Here is an 18,492-nt window from a genome sequence, read left to right on the forward strand (position 1 = left end):
CGAAGCTAAAAAATAGTATATACATTTTCTCTTTCTTAGTCTATTGGTTTTTTGGGTGATTTTTTAAAAAAAATCTCCTTTAGTCACCTATTATTATTATTATTATTATTATTATAGAAATAATATTATTAAAAATATTATAATTAAATTGATTCATAGGAAAAAGGTAGATGGCCGAGGGAATTCTTGATATACATTATTAGGAAATTATAAAGATAAGGGGTATATTCTTAAAAAAAATCTATAAAGAGAGATTTTTTTAATAATTTATTATTATTTTTAATATAATAATGGGTGGGAATCTTAATGATTAAAGAGACATATATGTTATATTAAAATGTATAGGGGCAAACATGAAAAAGAAAACCTAACCCCGCCCGGTTAACTAAACCGCGGTCCCGTTCACCCCCTGCAATTGGTCAAAAGTTGGTGGGACGCAAAGAGATGTTGTCTTCCACCCGAAGCGATGCGTCGACCAGAGCGTTGGATCTACCCCACCGCCGCCGACGCCGTTGGGAACGGGACTCCCACCTTCTCCTCTGCCTCTATCCGACGGTCGGATCTCGAGGAGAAGGCAACGGCGTTGCCTCCGCGGTGACACGTTGCGTGGCTGCAATAAACTCTTCCGCTGTTGAAGACAGAGAGAGGTGGAGAGAGAGTGAGCGAGCAGGAAAGACTTGCGAGGTGAGTCGACAACAGAGTCAAAAGGCACGGAGAGATGCGCTCGTACCGCGTGCAGTGCAACTTCCACGGCTGCGGCAGCTCAGCAGCACATGCAGTTTGCCTGCGCTTGTCCTGTCGCTCTCTCCTTCTCCTTCTCCCTCTTCCTCTCTCTCACTGCTTTCATCCCAAAAAAAAAAATCAAAGAAAATATTAAGTTAATCTTAGTTTCTCAATCCAATACAATAAAAATCATGGAAAATTTTTATTGATTTGTATTATTTGTTTGAGAAGGCTTCGATCATCCCTTCCAAACATTTAAATCGATAGCTGAGACAGTATCTATTAATTCATAGTCAAATAAAATGTTCGAATACGTGCAAATTTCTACCCACATCACATGAGATGGCTGAGGTGGAACTTTCGAGCTTCTTTTTGTCTTGAAACGCAAGTTGGTTATCATCCTCATCGGATTCCGAGAACAGCCACGTCGGAAAAGTACTTTACTCCGGTTCTCCTGGTAATATCTGAGTCAGCATGTCATGATTCCTACGTAATTCCAGCTCAACATAGACTTTGATGTCCTGAGAAGGACAGCTCCAAAAAGAGGTTACCTGTGAGTCATGCAGGGAGGAGGCGTTCGATTGCCACCGGAACTTCTCATCTTTGTCAGATTTGGATGGACATCGAAGACGATGGCAATGCCAGAATGGAGTTGGGCCAACCAAAATCTTGGCAGAAGATGCAAGGTTGGGCGTGACCAGAGTTCAATTACATGGAGTTAGGCCAAACTAGAAAGCTTCATCTCCAAGATGCCTGCTTGAGAAGCTACTTTCCAATGTTCGACCACCAGATGACATGGATACACGTGATACACTTTGAGCAACATCAATACCACGACGAGGACCAAAAAAAGGTTGAAGTTTGGCATATAGAAGGGCATATCCCCTCTCTCTCTCTCTCCCTCTCTCTCTATATATATATACACTCAAGGTTGGTATGCTTGTATTATGATAAGGGGGTTTTAACATGCAGATAGTATATGTTGACACATCAATCAACTCTTTTATTTCGGTCAAGCAAAGTCTACTTGAAATAATTCTTCACTTAACTTCGAGAATCTCCTGTAGGATGCATCTTTAGGATGCTCTCGAATAATTTGAGTATATAATATTTTTCTTTCATGAATCTTTAACTATTTTACTGACTTAAGTATCGAAAAAACCTTCGTAAAAGTTTATAAATCATCTCACTTTCAACTCGTGTAACTTATGATAAGCTTGGCCTCTCAACTCGGGTTGGCTTCAAACCCTAGCATATCAAAATCTCAACTTCTTATAAGCTTATTTTGGAACCCAAGTCTTTTTTTTCCCTTACTAAAGAAAAAGTTGGCAAACTAACTCATAGAAGAGAATTTGCTGTGGCTATGCTGCCAAGATCGTGCTACTTGCTTGTCTTCATGGCAATCCAATTCCAGTTGGATGTTCTAAAGGTGACAATCCACCAACACGCAATGGGCTAAGTAAGCCATTACGCAGGGCCTTCGTATCTCGAAAGCACAAGCACAATGGGTGCATCTTGCGACCCATAAGTGATGCGAACCCACCCATACTGCAACACTGCAGCCATGGAGCAAAGCAATGCATGGTTTGAGTACACGGCGGTGCTGTTGGCTAATGAAGGCAAGACTTCACCGGAATGAAATCTTTGCCGGCTAAACTAATCGATATATTTGAATACTTATAATATGTAGTTTTCAAAGTTTTATTTTTTTTTGTTTGTTCAAAAAGCTCATGTTGGTGTACAAGATACAATATGTTGGGTCCAGCTTATATGGGCTTGGAATTGGGTATATTGAACCCAAATTAATTGAAAGAAAGGATAAAAAAAAGGTGAAGGTAGCAAAAATTAGAGCGTGTAGCCAGCGACGACGCACGGATAGAAAAGAGGAGAGAGAAAGATTAGAATTTTGAGTTTTCTACTAAACGATTGGTGGCCAAACATTATTAGTTTTGATCCAAATTTTACGTGGAGAATTCTTATAGCAAACTCTACAATCCTAACGGTGTTAATCTACAGTGTACCCTCTCTAAAGTACTTTCTTGCTATATCCATTTTGTGAGACCTAGAATTCTCTTACGAGTAGATCCACCCTATGTGATGAAGATATGTTATTCTTGAGCCAAGATTTATCATCTTGATGTTATTTTGATCCTCTAGTTATTCTAGAGAAGACCTACTGTAACTGTTATTATTACTATTGATAGTGAAAGTTTGAGGTGGACTACGATCCTGTGATTTCTCCCACATTGGGTTTTCCACGTTAAAAAGATTTGGTCTCACTATGTGATTGATTTTTTACTCTATTATTTATATTGTGCTGGTTGATATTTTCATTTGGATATCAAGTTGGTATTTTGACGAGGAACCCATTTTGATACACAAAGAAGGAAAAGAATATTCCGCTTCAATAGGTTTTTTTTTCCAACAAGTGGTATCAGAGCTAGGTTGGTTGGTGCTAGTTTTTATTGTGTGATTGAAATGGAGCAGTCAGATGGTATGATTAAATTGAACTCATCAAATTATTCCACTTGGAAGCGTCTAATGGAAGATTTGCTATATTGCAAAGATTTGTATAAGCCTATCAAGGTTAAAGTTAAACCTTCTACTATGGATGATGAAGAATGAGAAGTTTAACATAGAAAAATCATTGCCTATATTAGAAGATGGATGGATATAAACTTGCATGAGCATATTTCTGATAAAACTAGAGCTGATGTTGTTTGGCAAAGGTTAGAAAACCTCTTTGCGAAAAAGATAGTGGGAAATAGAATTTCTCTCCTTAGAAGACTTGTAAATTTGAAGTATAAAGATGGTGATAATATTGTTGAGCACATAAGCCTATTTCAGAGTCTTCAAACAAGTTGGTTGCTACGAAAATGAATATAGATGATGAGATGTAAGGATTATTACTTCTCAACTCTTTACCAGAAAGTTGGGAAACATATGTGGTGACTATTTGCAACTCCACACCAGAGGAAATTCTAACTATAGATATGGTTAAAGACAGTTTGCTAAATGAAGATGCCAGAAGGAAAGAATAGGGTGAATCTTCTTTTGGGTACTGAAAAATAAGAAAGTCGTGGAAGAAGTCATAGTAGAAATCCACATGGTTTTAGAGGAAGATCTAAGTCTAGAAGAGATATAAATGTTTTCACTGTAACAGGCCAGGTCACATGAAGAAAGAGTGTAGGTTTTGGAAACGAGAACAAAATGAAATGAAAAAAAATGAGAAAGAGACAAATACAGTTGCTGCTGAAAGTAATATCACTATTGTTTGTGATGACAGTTGTGTCAGTCTTGTAGCTCAGGATAATAACTAGGTAATTGACTCTGGTGCTTCATTTCATGTTACTTCTGGTGGTGATTTCTTTAGATTTTACACTGTTGGTGATTTTGGTAATGTCAGAATGGGAAATAATGGTACATATAAGATTATGAGTATTTGAGATATTTACTTGGAGACTAGTGCTGGAAGCGAATTGATACTCAAAGATGTAAGGCATGTCCTAGATATTCGTCTTAACTTGATATCTACAGGTAGACTTGATGATGAGGACTTTGCACACTATTTTGATGAAAGCAAATGAAAACTCACTAAAGGTTCTTTGATTGTGGCAAGAGGAAAGAAACTTTAACTCTTTTTATGTCATGGAAGCTAAGCTACACAAAGGAGAGATTAATGTAATTCAAAAAGGTAAAAGTATATATCTTTGGCATAAGAGGCTTGGACATATCAGCGAAAAGGGACTTCAAACTCTTGTTAGAAAATGGTTTTTACCAGAGTTGCAAGGTACATATCTTAAATCTTGTGATTATTGCTTAGTTGGAAAAACATATAGAGTTGCATTTGAAACATATCCATCATCTAGAAGATCAAATGTTATTGATTTAGTTCATACCGATGTTTGTACTATACAAACTAGAACTTTGGGAGGTGCTCTTTATTTTGTTACTTTTATTGATGACCATTCTAGAAAAGTGCGGGTTTTGCTTTGAAATCTAAAGACCAGGTACTCGATGTTTTCAAGGAGTTTCATGTTAGTTTTGAAAGAGAGATTGGCAGAAAATTAAAGTGTATTCGATCAGATAATGGTGGCGAGTACAGGGGTCCTTTTGAAAATTATTGTAGGTTCTATGGTATTAGGCTTAAGAAAATAGTTCCTAAAACTCCTCAACAGAACGGTGTGACAGAAATGATGAACATAACCATTAAAGAAAGGATTAGGTGTATGTTTTCCTATGCCAAGTTACCAAAGTCATTTTGGGGGGAGGCTACGAGAACTACAGTTGATCTGATAAATCTTTCTCCAGTGGTTCCTCTGAAAGGTGATATTCCAGAGAGAGTATGGAGAGGAAAAGATATATCTTATAATCACTTAAGAGTCTTTGGGTGTAAAGTATTTGTTCATATTCCTAAAGATGAGAGGTCCAAGCTCGATAGTAAAGCAAAAGCATGTATCTTCTTGGGATATGGTCATGAAGAGTTTGGGTACAGATTATGGGATTCAGTGAACAAGAAGATTATTAGAAGCAGAGATGTTGTGTTTCTTGAAGACCAATTGTTTGATGATGGTGATAATATTGAGAAGCCAGTGTTGGGAAATCATAGGGGGGGCGACATCATATGCGCAGCGGAAGAACAAGAAAACAAAAATCCCCGATTCCCAAAAAGATGTTCATCGTCGTGCGAAGATTGGTGCGCAAAATCCGCAAAAACACAAAACTGCGTATAGAGATTGTGTTACCTAGGGAGATCGTATATCCCTGTTTCCTTGCAGATCCTTAGGAGAGGGTGAAGGAGGTCAAGCGTCCTCCTCTCTAGCGGTGATCCACACAGCAGGGTTGCGACGACGCTCCTCAAAAATCCAGGCCTACTCTGAGGTGGAGAGGGAGAGGAGAATAGGAAGGGCAAGCAAAGACTCTAGCCTATGAGGCTGTGAATCCCTCCTATTTATAGAGATCCCGTGTCAAAACCCTAATGGGTCCTTTCCCTAGTGGGTATTGGATCTGCATCCAATAAGACAAGGGCTCCGTCGGATATCTTATATCCGAACCTCTACTCATCGCAATGCCTACCATATGTGTGTGACCCTCTAGGCCCAATATCGAGCTGGCCGTGAGTCATACCTGTCAGAACTCCTTCTAACTCAGTGAATTATTATCTCTGTAATAATTCACTAGACTCATCGACTACGGAAGTACTAGGCCACTACGCCGTAGTCCCCAGACGATACAGGGGAATCCAATCCATTGGACCTGTCTGTCCTCAGTTACCATGTACCTATAGTCCCTCATCCATCTAATATCCCAGAGACCGTATATCGAGCATGGTGCTGTCAGACCCATACGGTTTCTACTCGAGTCTCGCTCTAATCGGATTCTCCCGAAGAACTCTTTCTCTCTCAACCCGAATGACCCTGGCCAGGGATTTGTCTGAGCAAGAACACATGGGATATTCCTCTCATGATGCCGAGAGTGGATGATCCTCTGTCGACACTCAATAGCCCTCGTAAGGTCGACTACCACTCCCAATGACCAGCTGTACTAGATCTGGGAACAGCCAAACCTATAAGTCTGGTATCAAAGAGTGGAGCACTCATACAGGACATCCTTGGTGTCTCAAGTCTAAGAACCAGATACACCACTAGGACTACGGAATCGTTGTCTGACAATAAGGCATCATCAACCATCCAGCATTCCGTAAGCGGATCAATCAGTGAACTCATTCTCCAATGAGCACTTGTACTGTATCCCTAGTGTCCCTACACGAGCAGCTATGAGATCAGCTGCATCCATCATATGAACGGGTATACAGCACACCAGTCTATCCGGTTATCACGATGTCCCTCTCGAGTAACCTATGACCGGGATTATTTAGGATATGTGTTTAAAGGTGAATCGATCTCATTATCGTGATCTCATCACGATCCGATTCCCATTGCACAAATCCAAGGACATCACAATATATGTATGCATTTATGTAATAGTTATAAAGTGATATATGCCAAAATATAATAAGCAAAAAGATTCTGTATCAAGTCACACGTGCCATCACTCACGTGATTGGCTTGCTGGGCACCTATGACTAGCAATCTCCCACTTGACCTAAAGCCAATCACCTATGTGTCTGATCCCCATCAGACCCCTGTGACGCTCAAAGACAATCTGAGACAACGGCTTTGTCAGTGGATCTACAATGTTATCGTCGGATGGAACTCTTTCCACTGCTACATCTCCTCGGGATACGATCTCTCTTATAAGCTGGAACCTCCTCAGAACACTTCTGATAAGACCCGGGTTCCCTTATTTGAGTAATCACCCCATAGTTGTCGCAATATAAGGAAGTCGACTTGTCGCTATCTGTATCGACTCCCAAATCTGTGATGAACTTCTTCACCCAGACTCCCTCCTTTGTTGCATCTAATGCAGCAATGTACTCCGCCTTTGTGGTCGAGTCAGCAGTGGTATCTTGCTGGAACTCTTCCAACACACTGCTCCTCCATTCAAGGTGTACACATACCCTGAATTCGACTTGCTATCATCGACATCAGACTGAAAACTTGAGTCAGTGTAGCCTTCAACCTTAAGGCTATTACCTCCATATACTAGTAAAAGATCCTTAGTCTTTCTCAAGTACTTAAGGATACACTTTACTGCTTTCCAGTGCTCCAAGCCTGGATCTGCCTGATACCTGCTCGTGACACTCAGAGCATGCGCTATATCAGGCCTAGTACATAGCATGGCATACATGATAGACCCTATTGCTGAGGCATAAGGTATCATATCCATGTTCGCCCTTTCTTCTGGAGTCTTTGGGGACATACTCGTAGAAAGCGATATCCCATGTCTCATCGGTATGAGACCTCTCTTGGAATTTTCCATGCCAAACCTTTTGACAATAGTTTCTATGTACCTGGACTGGGACAAGCCAAGCATCCTTTTGGATCTATCTCTATAGATTCTAATCCCCAAGATATAAGATGTTTCTCCTAAGTCCTTCATGGAGAAGTGTCTAGATAACCAAGCCTTTATTGTGGATAGCATTCCTATGTCATTCCCAATGATGAGGATGTCATCCACATATAACACCAAAAAGCTAATAGCGCTCCCACTTACCTTTCTGTATACACAAGGCTCATCTTCGTTCTTAACGAAGTCATAAGATCTGATTGCCTCATCAAATCTTATGTTCCAACTTCGGGAAGCTTGCTTTAGTCCATAAATGGATCTAAGCAACCTACACACCTTATCTGGGCAGTTCTTGGACACGAATCCCTCAGGTTGCATCATATACACCTCCTCCTCCAGGTTCCCGTTGAGGAATGCGGTTTTCACATCCATCTGCCAGATCTCATAATCATAGTGTGCTGCAATAGCCAATAGAATTCTGATGGATTTTAGCATTGCTACGGGTGAGAAAGTTTCGTCGTAGTCAACACCTTGCCTTTGACGATACCCCTTAGCCACTAGCCTTGCTTTATAGGTCTCTACATTTCCATCTACTCCGATCTTTTTCTTAAAGATCCACTTGCAACCGATGGGTACAATACCTTCGGGTGCATCAACTAGGTTCCAAACCTTATTGGAGTACATAGAATCCATCTCAGAATTCATGGCTTCTTTCCACTTCCCGGAGTCTATACTCATAATAGCCTCCTCGTAGGTCTGAGGATCAATATCCTCTACATCCTCTGCTCTAATATGTCCCACATATCTCTCAGGAGGATGGGATACTCTATCAGACCTGCGTAAAGTTGAAACTTGTGTATTAGATACCTGAACAGACTCGGGCTGTAGAGTGGTGCTTGAGCTTGGTTCTCCAACCTCGCTCAATTCTATCATTCTCCCACTGTCTCCGTCAAGAATGTGTTCCTTCTCAAGGAACACTGCTCTCTTAGCTACAAAGACCTTTTGGTCCTCGAGATGATAGAAGTAATACCCACAAGTTTCCTTGGGGTATCCCACAAATTTACATCGCCCTGTCCTTGATTCTAACTTATCGGGGTTGTGTCTTTTAATATGGGCAGAGCAGCCCCAAATCTTAACAACCTTAAGATCAGGCTTCTTCCCTTTCCATATCTCATATGGTGTAGACACCACCGACTTAGTTGGAACTCTGTTCAGAAGGTAAGCTGCGGTTTCTAGGGCATATCCCCAGAATGAGATGGGTAGGTCAGCGAAACTCATCATGGACCGTACCATATCTAATAATGTACGATTTCTCCTTTCAGAGACACCATTGAGCTGAGGTGTATAAGGAGGTGTCCATTGGGATAATATCCCATGGTCCTTGAGGAAGTGAGTAAACTCTGTACTTAAGTACTCACCTCCTCGATCTGATCGAAGAGTTTTAATACTCTTTCCAGTCTGGTTCTCCACCTCATTCTTATACTCTCTGAATTTCTCAAAGGCCTCGGACTTGTACTTCATTAAGTACACATATCCATACCTTGAGAAATCATCAGTAAATGTAATGAAGTAGGAGTAACCTCCAATGACATGAGTTGACATGGGTCCACATACATCACTATGTATGAGTTCCAACAACTCAGTGGCTCTCTCTCCAGTTCCACTAAATGGAGAGTTGGTCAGTTTTCCACGAATGCAAGGCTCACAAGTTGCATATGACACATAGTCGAATGGATCTAGATATCCATCATTTAGCAACTTTTGAATCCTTCTTTCATGGATGTGACCTAGCCTATAATGCCACAGGTATGCACTGTTCAACTCATCTCGTTTCCTTTTGGACACATTTATATTCATGATATGTGGAGTGGTGTCTAACATAAATAAACCATTATGCAATGTTCCTTTCGTGACGATCTTATCATCTAATAATATCGAACAACCATTGTTCTCAAAAACAAATTTATATCCACTAACTGTTAAACATGAAATGGAGATAATGTTTTTGATAATAGAAGGAACAAAATAACATGCATCTAATGCAATAAAAGCTCCACTAGGCAGATGTAGGGCGACCTCGCCAACAGCTAATACAGCAACTTTTGCTCCATTACCCATCTTGAGGTCCATCTCGCCTCTCTCTAGTCTCCTAGGCCTTGCCAGAACCTGCAACGAATTGCATATATGATAAGCACTACCGGTATCTAATACCCATGTGTTATCATAAGAGTCTGACAAATGGAGACTGATCATGAATGTACCTGAAGCTTCATCAAGCTTTTGTTTCGCCCTTTCTGCAAGGTACTCTTTGCAGTTTCTCTTCCAGTGCCCATCTTTACCACAGTGGAAGCACTGGCCTTTGTCCTTTGTTGGGTCTTTCTTAGCAACCTTTGCTTTACCTTGTTTGCCCTTGCCCTTTCCCTTCTTAAGGGACCTTTCTGCTTTCCTTTTCTTTCTGGTCTCACCAGTGTAGAGAACTGGCTTCTCTTTCTTAATAGTACTCTCTGCCTCCCTCAACATATTGAGGAGCTCTGGGAGAGTCACCTCAAGCTTGTTCATATTAAAATTCATTATGAACTGTGAAAAGGAATCTGGTAGGGACTGAAGCACAATGTCCACACACAAGTTATCCTCTAGGACCATTCCTAGACCTGTGAGTTTCTCTATCCACTCAATCATCTTTAGGACATGGTTCTGAACCGGTGTCCCCTCAGTCATCCTAGCGCGGAAAAGGCTCTTGGATATCTCATATCGTTGAGTCCTTCCCTGTTCCTCAAACAATTTACGGACATGTAGGAGAATGGATCTGGCATCCATCTTTTCATGTTGTCTCTGTAACTCTGGAGTCATAGAGCCCAATATATAGCACTGAGCAAGAGTGGAGTCATCAATGTACTTCACGTAGCGAGCGATCTCATCCTCGCTTGCCCCTTCTTCGGGCGTAGGCATCACTGTATCAAGGACGTACACGATTTTCTCCGCTGTGAGAACAATTCTCAAGTTACGAAGCCAATCCGTATAATTTGGACCAGTGAGGCGGTTGACATCAAGTATGCCACGTAAGGGATTTGAAAGCGACATTTTCTGAAAATAAAGATGTAGCAAAAATGAATAACATGCAGATTTTGCAAGAAATAAACTATCAAGATATGGACTTCTATCTTAATATGCTCCCACTATTTTACTAACGAGTCACGCGACACCCTCAGCACGTGAAACGGAAGTCTCCGGCAGACTTCTAGTGGGGATCAGGATCCAATCAGCGTCTTAGTGTAACCTCGAGGGACTCGACCAATCACACTAAGCCTAAAAGGTAGGCAACTCTTGCCAATCACAACTCCTTGTGATTCCCGTCCTGTTCGGCCTCCGAATCACCATGGCCTCGAGGGACTCGACCAACCATGATGCTCGGTTAAGTCAACACCTTCGTTACAAGATGAGTCTGATTTGATGATATACCCTCGAGGGACTCGACCAAGCATATCATGCCCTCAGGTCACCGGTGACATCTCTATATCGTAAGCAAGATAGCGAATCGCGATATAGGTGAGTCTCGAGGGACTCGACCAACTCAACCTACACCGGGATTCGGTTCCTACTCATAACGATGGAAGGCCACGTGGGTCAATCTAATTGCCTCACGTTTACCGACTTAATATTATCGAGAGATGTTTATATGATTTGGTCTCCTAATATGACATGTCACACATATGCATATTTAATATATATCTACATCGCATGCAAATATATATACATATCTAGTATGTGTATAAGCAATCACACCAGATGATCATGGACCACAACCTAATATGATTAGGCCCGAGCCAGTAGGCCTAATCACTCACATCAAGATCTATGTGTGCAACGGTGCATCTCCATGCCCTGTGATCGTCCATCTCGTCCTCGTCGGTTTCGTCGACATCTTGATGCATCTCCATGCAACACGATCGTCCGTCTCGTGGGTCCCGCTGTCGCATCCACGCTCCCGCTGCGCCTCCTCATGTGATTACAACTTAATCATAGGCACGCAGGCCCGACAATAAACGAGAAATATAATGGAGGTTCGCAGACCTCAATAATAATAATCACAAGTACACACATCACACGGTCCATGATCATCCGTCCACACATCATACATCACATGTATAAATAATCATCATCATGTAGGACTACTAGATAATAAAAAAAATAATAATCAACTAAACCTTTTAATTAATTAATATTTTTCTGAAATCAGGGACATGTAGGGAATTTCTCAATTCCTAAGGGTATTTTCGTAATTTGGACAAAAGACAGAAACTGGAATTTCTCAAATTCCGAGGGGCAAAACTGTCTTTTGCCGAGAAAACCCTAATACCCTTTGCCCTTTTTGCTGCTGCCGCCGTCGCCACCCTGCCGGCGGCGGCCTGTGCGGCGGGGCGAGGGCACTGCCCTCGTCTGCAGGCGGCACGCCCGCTGGGGGCGCTGCCGCTGCAGGTGGGCGCCCCCGCGGGCGTCGCCGCCTCCGCGGGCGGTTCTGCCCGCGAGGCAGCGCCCGCAGGCGGTGCTGCCTTGCTGGCGACCGCCCCTGCGGGGTTTTTGCCAGTGGGAGCAGCGGCCACAGGCGCCGCTGCCCTGCGGTGCCTCAGCCCTCGCTGCTGCCCCGCGGCGCCTCTGCCCGCGGGCTCAGCGGCTGCAGGCGCCTCTACCCGCGGGCTGCCAGCCCTGCCGGCCGCAAGCCTGCTGCAAGCAGACCGCCGGCCGGCTGCTGCAGGCACAGCGCTTGCGCATGCGCCGGCGCTGTGCTGCCTGGCTGCGGCTGCAGTTGCGGCTGCCGCTGCAGGTGGCTGCAGGTATGCAGATCGAGGGCAGCAACTGTTGCTGCCCTTCCTCGCTTTTGCGTCAACGATTTTGACGTCAATATTCTTCCTAAACACAACACACGCAGTTCAAAACCAATCATTCGCATGAGCAACCTGGCTCTGATACCACTGTTGGGAAATCATAGGGGGGGCGACATCATATGCGCAGCGGAAGAACAAGAAAACAAAAATCCCCGATTCCCAAAAAGATGTTCATCGTCGTGCGAAGATTGGTGCGCAAAATCCGCAAAAACACAAAACTGCGTATAGAGATTGTGTTACCTAGGGATCGTATATCCCTGTTTCCTTGCAGATCCTTAGGAGAGGGTGAAGGAGGTCAAGCGTCCTCCTCTCTAGCGGTGATCCACACAGCAGGGTTGCGACGACGCTCCTCAAAAATCCAGGCCTACTCTGAGGTGGAGAGGGAGAGGAGAATAGGAAGGGCAAGCAAAGACTCTAGCCTATGAGGCTGTGAATCCCTCCTATTTATAGAGATCCCGTGTCAAAACCCTAATGGGTCCTTTCCCTAGTGGGTATTGGATCTGCATCCAATAAGACAAGGGCTCCGTCGGATATCTCATATCCGAACCTCTACTCATCGCAATGCCTACCATATGTGTGTGACCCTCTAGGCCCAATATCGAGCTGGCCGTGAGTCATACCTGTCAGAACTCCTTCTAACTCAGTGAATTATTATCTCTGTAATAATTCACTCGACTCATCGACTACGGAAGTACTAGGCCACTACGCCGTAGTCCCCAGACGATACAGGGGAATCCAATCCATTGGACCTGTATGTCCTCAGTTACCATGTACCTATAGTCCCTCATCCATCTAATATCCCAGAGACCGTATATCGAGTATGGTGCTGTCAGACCCATACGGTTTCTACTCGAGTCTCGCTCTAATCGGATTCTCCCGGAGAACTCTTTCTCTCTCAACCCGAATGACCCTGGCCAGGGATTTGTCTGAGCAAGAACACATGGGATATTCCTCTCATGATGCCGAGAGTGGATGATCCTCTGCGACACTCAATAGCCCTCGTAAGGTCGACTACCACTCCCAATGACCAGCTGTACTAGATCTGGGAACAGCCAAACCTATAAGTCTGGTATCAAAGAGTGGAGCACTCATACAGGACATCCTTGGTGTCTCAAGTCTAAGAACCAGATACACCACTAGGACTACGGAATCGTTGTCTGACAATAAGGCATCATCAACCATCCAGCATTCCGTAAGCGGATCAATCAGTGAACTCATTCTCCAATGAGCACTTGTACTGTATCCCTAGTGTCCCTACACGAGCAGCTATGAGATCAGCTGCATCCATCATATGAACGGGTATACAGCACACCAGTCTATCCGGTTATCACGATGTCCCTCTCGAGTAACCTATGACCGGGATTATTTAGGATATGTGTTTAAAGGTGAATCGATCTCATTATCGTGATCTCATCACGATCCGATTCACATTGCACAAATCCAAGGACATCACAATATATGTATGCATTTATGCAATAGTTATAAAGTGATATATGCCAAAATATAATAAGCAAAAAGATTCTGTATCAAGTCACACGTGCCATCACTCACGTGATTGGCTTGTTGGGCACCTATGACTAGCAGCCAGAAACCTATGTTTATATTCCTTGGAGTTTGGGTCCAGTTCCTTCACTTGCAGTTCATGATGATCACAGGGGAGATGAACAAGAAGATTATGGTGAGAATACTAGTGATGATACACCTATAGTTGATGATGCTGAACCAATTGAATAGGCACCTCCACCACCAGTTGAGATTCCATTGAGAAGATCCACTAAAGAGCGGCAACCATCTAACAGATATCCTCCACATAAGTATGTTATGCTTACTGACGCAGGAGAGCCAGAAACTTACCAAGAAGCTATTCTACATGAGAATAAGAATGAGTGGGTTAAAGCCATGCAAGAAGAGATGAGATCCTTGCTTGAGAACTACACTTATGACTTGGTAAAATTGCCTAAAGAGAAGAAAACTCTCAAGAATAAATATGTTTATAAATTGAAGACTTAAAATAATAGCTCACAACAAAGATACAAGGCACGACTAGTTGTGAAAGGATTCAGTCAGAAGAAAGGTATTAACTTTGAAGAAATATTTTCTCCAGTTGTGAAAATATCTTATATCTGAGTTATTCTTGGTTTAGTTGACCGCTTGAATTTAGAAATTGAGCAACTTAATGTAAAAACAACATTTCTTCATGGTGACTTAGAAGAAGAAATTTACATAGAGCAACTAGAAGGTTTCAAAGTCAAGGGAAAAGAAAATATGGTGTGTAAGCTTATGAAAAGCTTATATGGACTCAAACAAGCACCTAGACAGTGGTATAAGAAGTTTGATTCCTTTATGATGAGCCAAGGGTATGATAGAACCACATCTGATCATTATGTGTTTATGAAAAAATTTTCAGATGATGATTTTATTATTTTATTATTATATGTTGATGATATGTTGATTATTGGCTATGATGTTGGAAAAATTGGAAAGCTTAAAAGAGAGCTAAGTAAGTCTTTTGCTATGAAAGACTTGGGATCGGTGAAACAAATACTTGGCATAAAGATTCTTCGTGATACGAAGAAAAAGAAGATTTGGCTATCTCAGGAGATTTACATTGAAAAGGTTCTTGAAAGATTCAACATGAATAAAGCCAAAGCAGTTTGTTCTCCACTTGTAGGTCATTTCAAGCTTAGTTCGAAACAATGTCCTACAAGTGAGAAAGAAAAAGAAAAAATGTCCAGAGTGCCTTACTCATCTGCAGTAGGCAGTTTGATATATGCTATGGTTTGTACTAGGCCAGATATAACTCATGCAGTTGAAGTTGTCAATCGATTTATCTCTAATCTTGGAAAGAAACATTGGGCAACAATGAAATGGATATTAAGATATCTAAGAGGTACTTCCAGGTTATATTTATGTTTTAGCAGTGATGAACCTATGTTAGAAGGTTACACAGATGCAGACATGGCAAGTGATACTGATTCTAGGAAGTCCACTTCGGGATTCTTGATGACATTTGTAGGAGAAGTAGTCTCTTGACAGTCTAAGTTACAGAAGAGTGTTGCTCTATCAACCACAGAAACAGAATACATAGCAATTACTAAAGCCTATAAGGAAGCTTTATGGATGAAAAATTTTCTACAGGAATTGGGCTTGAAACAGGAAGGATATATTGTTTACTGTGACAGTCAGAGTGTCATTCACCTCTCCAAGAATTCAACATACCATTCTAGATCCAAGCATATTGATGTTAGATATCATTGGAGTCGTGATGTGCTTGAGATGAAAGAATTATAGTTAGAAAAAGTGCATACTAATGAGAATGAATCGGATATGTTGACAAAGTTTTTGCCTAAGGAAAAGCTTGAAGGATGTAGGCGAAGAGCCTGCTTGGTACAGTCCACCATATGAGCTAGAGGGGGAGAATTATTGAGTCCAGCCCATATGTGGGCTTGGACAATTGGACCTATTGAGCCCAAATCACTAATTGAAAGAAATGGCAAAAGGTGAGGGTAGCAAAAATTAGAGCGTGTAGCGAGCGACGACGCAAAGAGAGAAAAGAGGAGAGAGAAAGATTAGGTTTATGAGTTTTCTGCTTGACGATCGGCGATCAAACGTTGTCAGTTTTGGCCCAAATTTTATATGGAGAATCCTTGCAGCAAACTCTATAATCCTAACGGTGTTGATCTACATTTTATCCTCTCTAAGGTACTTTCCTGCTATATCTATTTTGCAAGACTTAGAATTCTCTTACGAGAAGATCCATCCTATGTGATGAAGATATGTTATTCTTGAGCCAAGATCTATGATCTTGATGTTATTCTGATCCTTTAGTTATTCTAGAGAAGACTTACTGTAAACTTATTATTATTACTATTGATAGTGAAAGTTTGAGGTGGACTACGGTCCCATAGTTTTTCCCACGTTGGATTTTCCATGTTAAAAAGATTTAGTCTCACTGTCTAATTGATTTTTTGCTCTATTGTTTATGGTTGATATTTTTATTTGGATATCAAGTTGGTATTTTGATGAGGAACCCATTTTGATACACAAAGAGGTAAAAGAATATTCCGCTTCAAGAAATTTTTTTCCCAATACAATATACAGAACAACTCTTGATTTTTTTTCTTTAACGAAGTCATATCAATTTTTGGTATTCAGGCTGTACTTCAGGAGGTGCCGGTAGAATTCTTGGTTACCACCTCTTTGATGTCTTTTAGGAATATGAATAGATTCTTGTTGCTCTTCTCTACTGCTCATGGCCTAATTACTCTGATTCAGTTCTCCTCTCTCTGCCTTAAAAATTGACCAGACTACAAGCTTAAACAGTCGGGCCACCACATCCTGTAGTGAAGACAACATTTGGAGCAGCCATATTTGATTGAGAAGCCGCTTGGGTTTGGTTGTGTTATCAGAGATTGCAGGGAGGAGAAGTGATCATGGTCTTCTTTATGAGAATGGACGGAGGGAATCAACCAGAGACTGCAGAAGCTTTCTGTGACTTCTCTAGCTGTGGTGGACATGGAGCTACAAAGTATCATTTCAGTAGGTTGTGAAGGATAGCAGTCACTGGCAGAAAGCCTATTGAAGTTTAGCCACACACACACAAAGATGTTGATCCGAGGAAGAAGCCCACCACTAATGCCACCACATACAGAAGGACGACTTTACAGCGCCGACAAGTGCAAGAAGGAAAAGCAAAGCAGAAGGAAGGTATATGGGGATGTTTACAAGCCCAGCGCTCCAAGTGGAGTCTTGCCCTGGCCGGCCTCGAAGTAGAAGATGAGCATGGCCAGCATGGCGATCCTGGCATGCTTGATCTCTGCCAACTTCAGCCGCTCCAGCTTCTCCACATCCGGCACGTACACGCCGTCCTGCAAGGTGCCGGCGAAGCCCAGGGGGTCGAAGAACTTGCCGCCCGGGTAACCCTGGTCGCCGGTGGCGTTGGCGAAGTTCTCGGCGGTGCGGGACCACGGGGTGGCCCACTCGACGGACTGCGACTCCGGGTTGAAGAAGTCGACCCAGCGCTTCGACTCCACCCACCCCATGAGGAGGAGTTGGGTGCCGAGGAGCGAGCCGAAGGAGAAGGGCGCGATGGCGCCGGGGTCGGCGCCGGCTTCGAACCAGGGCACGCCGCTCCACGCCTGGCCGACGAAGATGCCGACAACCGCCGCCATCGCCCAGCGGCCGTGGATCAGCTCAGCTTCCCGGTACCACCTCAGGAAGGCCGGGTCCTTGCCGAGGCCAAGCGGGTCGAACCCGTAGTCACCCGGGAGCCTGCACGGGGCAGCGAGGAGAGATCGGACGTCAGTAAACCCCGACAACGAGTTGTAGAGCTCGTTGCTACTGCCAGCGAAGAGAACGAGGGACTTACGAGCCATCAAGCCATTCCGGGTCGATGAAGTTGCCACCGCCCTTGACCGCCGGGATCCAGGACTTCTTCGGGGCGGCGGCGGCGACGACAAGGAGCCTCCTCGGAGAACCTGCTGCTGCTGAGGAAGCCCTGCCGCCGGCGGTGGCGTTCAGAAGATTCCGGGCGGCCCTGGAGCCCGAGAGGAAAGGGGTGGAGATGCCTTGGAGCACTGCAGCAGAGGTGGAGGCCATGACCATTGCTCTTGGCTTACAAGGGAAAGAAACACCGCCTGAGACAACTGGGTTGCTGTGCTTGATGATGATGAGGGCCTTGGCGTTCCTCTGTCGCTGGTTGTGTGGCGTAGTTGTGTTATACTGCAGTGTGTGCGAGAGAGAGTGGGAGCCACCAAATCTGAAGGAAATCTGAGAACGCAAGAAGGATAGATTGCTGACCAATGGGAGTGAGATATCCATCCACCTCCTGGGCTTTCTGCCTTACATATGGATGGCATCTTGCCCTCTTATTTTGATTGATTCATCTATTATCTACTGACTCTCTCTCATTTGGCTCTTTGTCGAGATCATCTGTTGTCACAGGTTTCAGGGCCTGACTGCAAGCACAAATCAACCA

General features: G+C 43.2%; 1 protein-coding gene across 1 annotated transcript; it reads right to left on the bottom strand.

Annotated features, from left to right (window-relative positions):
• Nucleotides 1–17,123: 17,123 nt before the first annotated feature.
• LOC135679178 (chlorophyll a-b binding protein CP24 10A, chloroplastic-like) lies at nucleotides 17,124–18,350 on the bottom strand. Its single transcript, XM_065192653.1, has 2 exons — nucleotides 17,884–18,350; nucleotides 17,124–17,786 (listed from the first exon to the last, which is right to left on the bottom strand). Exons 1-2 carry the CDS (start codon nucleotides 18,333–18,335, stop codon nucleotides 17,237–17,239), a joined length of 1,002 nt encoding a protein of 333 aa, XP_065048725.1. The 5' UTR covers nucleotides 18,336–18,350; the 3' UTR covers nucleotides 17,124–17,236.
• Nucleotides 18,351–18,492: the final 142 nt, after the last annotated feature.

This window comes from Musa acuminata, chromosome BXJ1-7, assembly GCF_036884655.1.
Source record: "Musa acuminata AAA Group cultivar baxijiao chromosome BXJ1-7, Cavendish_Baxijiao_AAA, whole genome shotgun sequence".
Taxonomy (NCBI): Eukaryota; Viridiplantae; Streptophyta; class Magnoliopsida; order Zingiberales; family Musaceae; genus Musa; species Musa acuminata.

Coding starts and splice junctions, on each gene's coding strand:
- LOC135679178 (XM_065192653.1), bottom strand. CDS start 18,335: ATGGATATCTCACTCCCATTGGTCAGCAATCTATCCTTCTTGCGTTCT. Junction 17,787..17,883: donor CCGGAATGGCTTGATGGCTC/GTAAGTCCCTCG, acceptor TGCCCCGTGCAG/GCTCCCGGGTGACTACGGGT.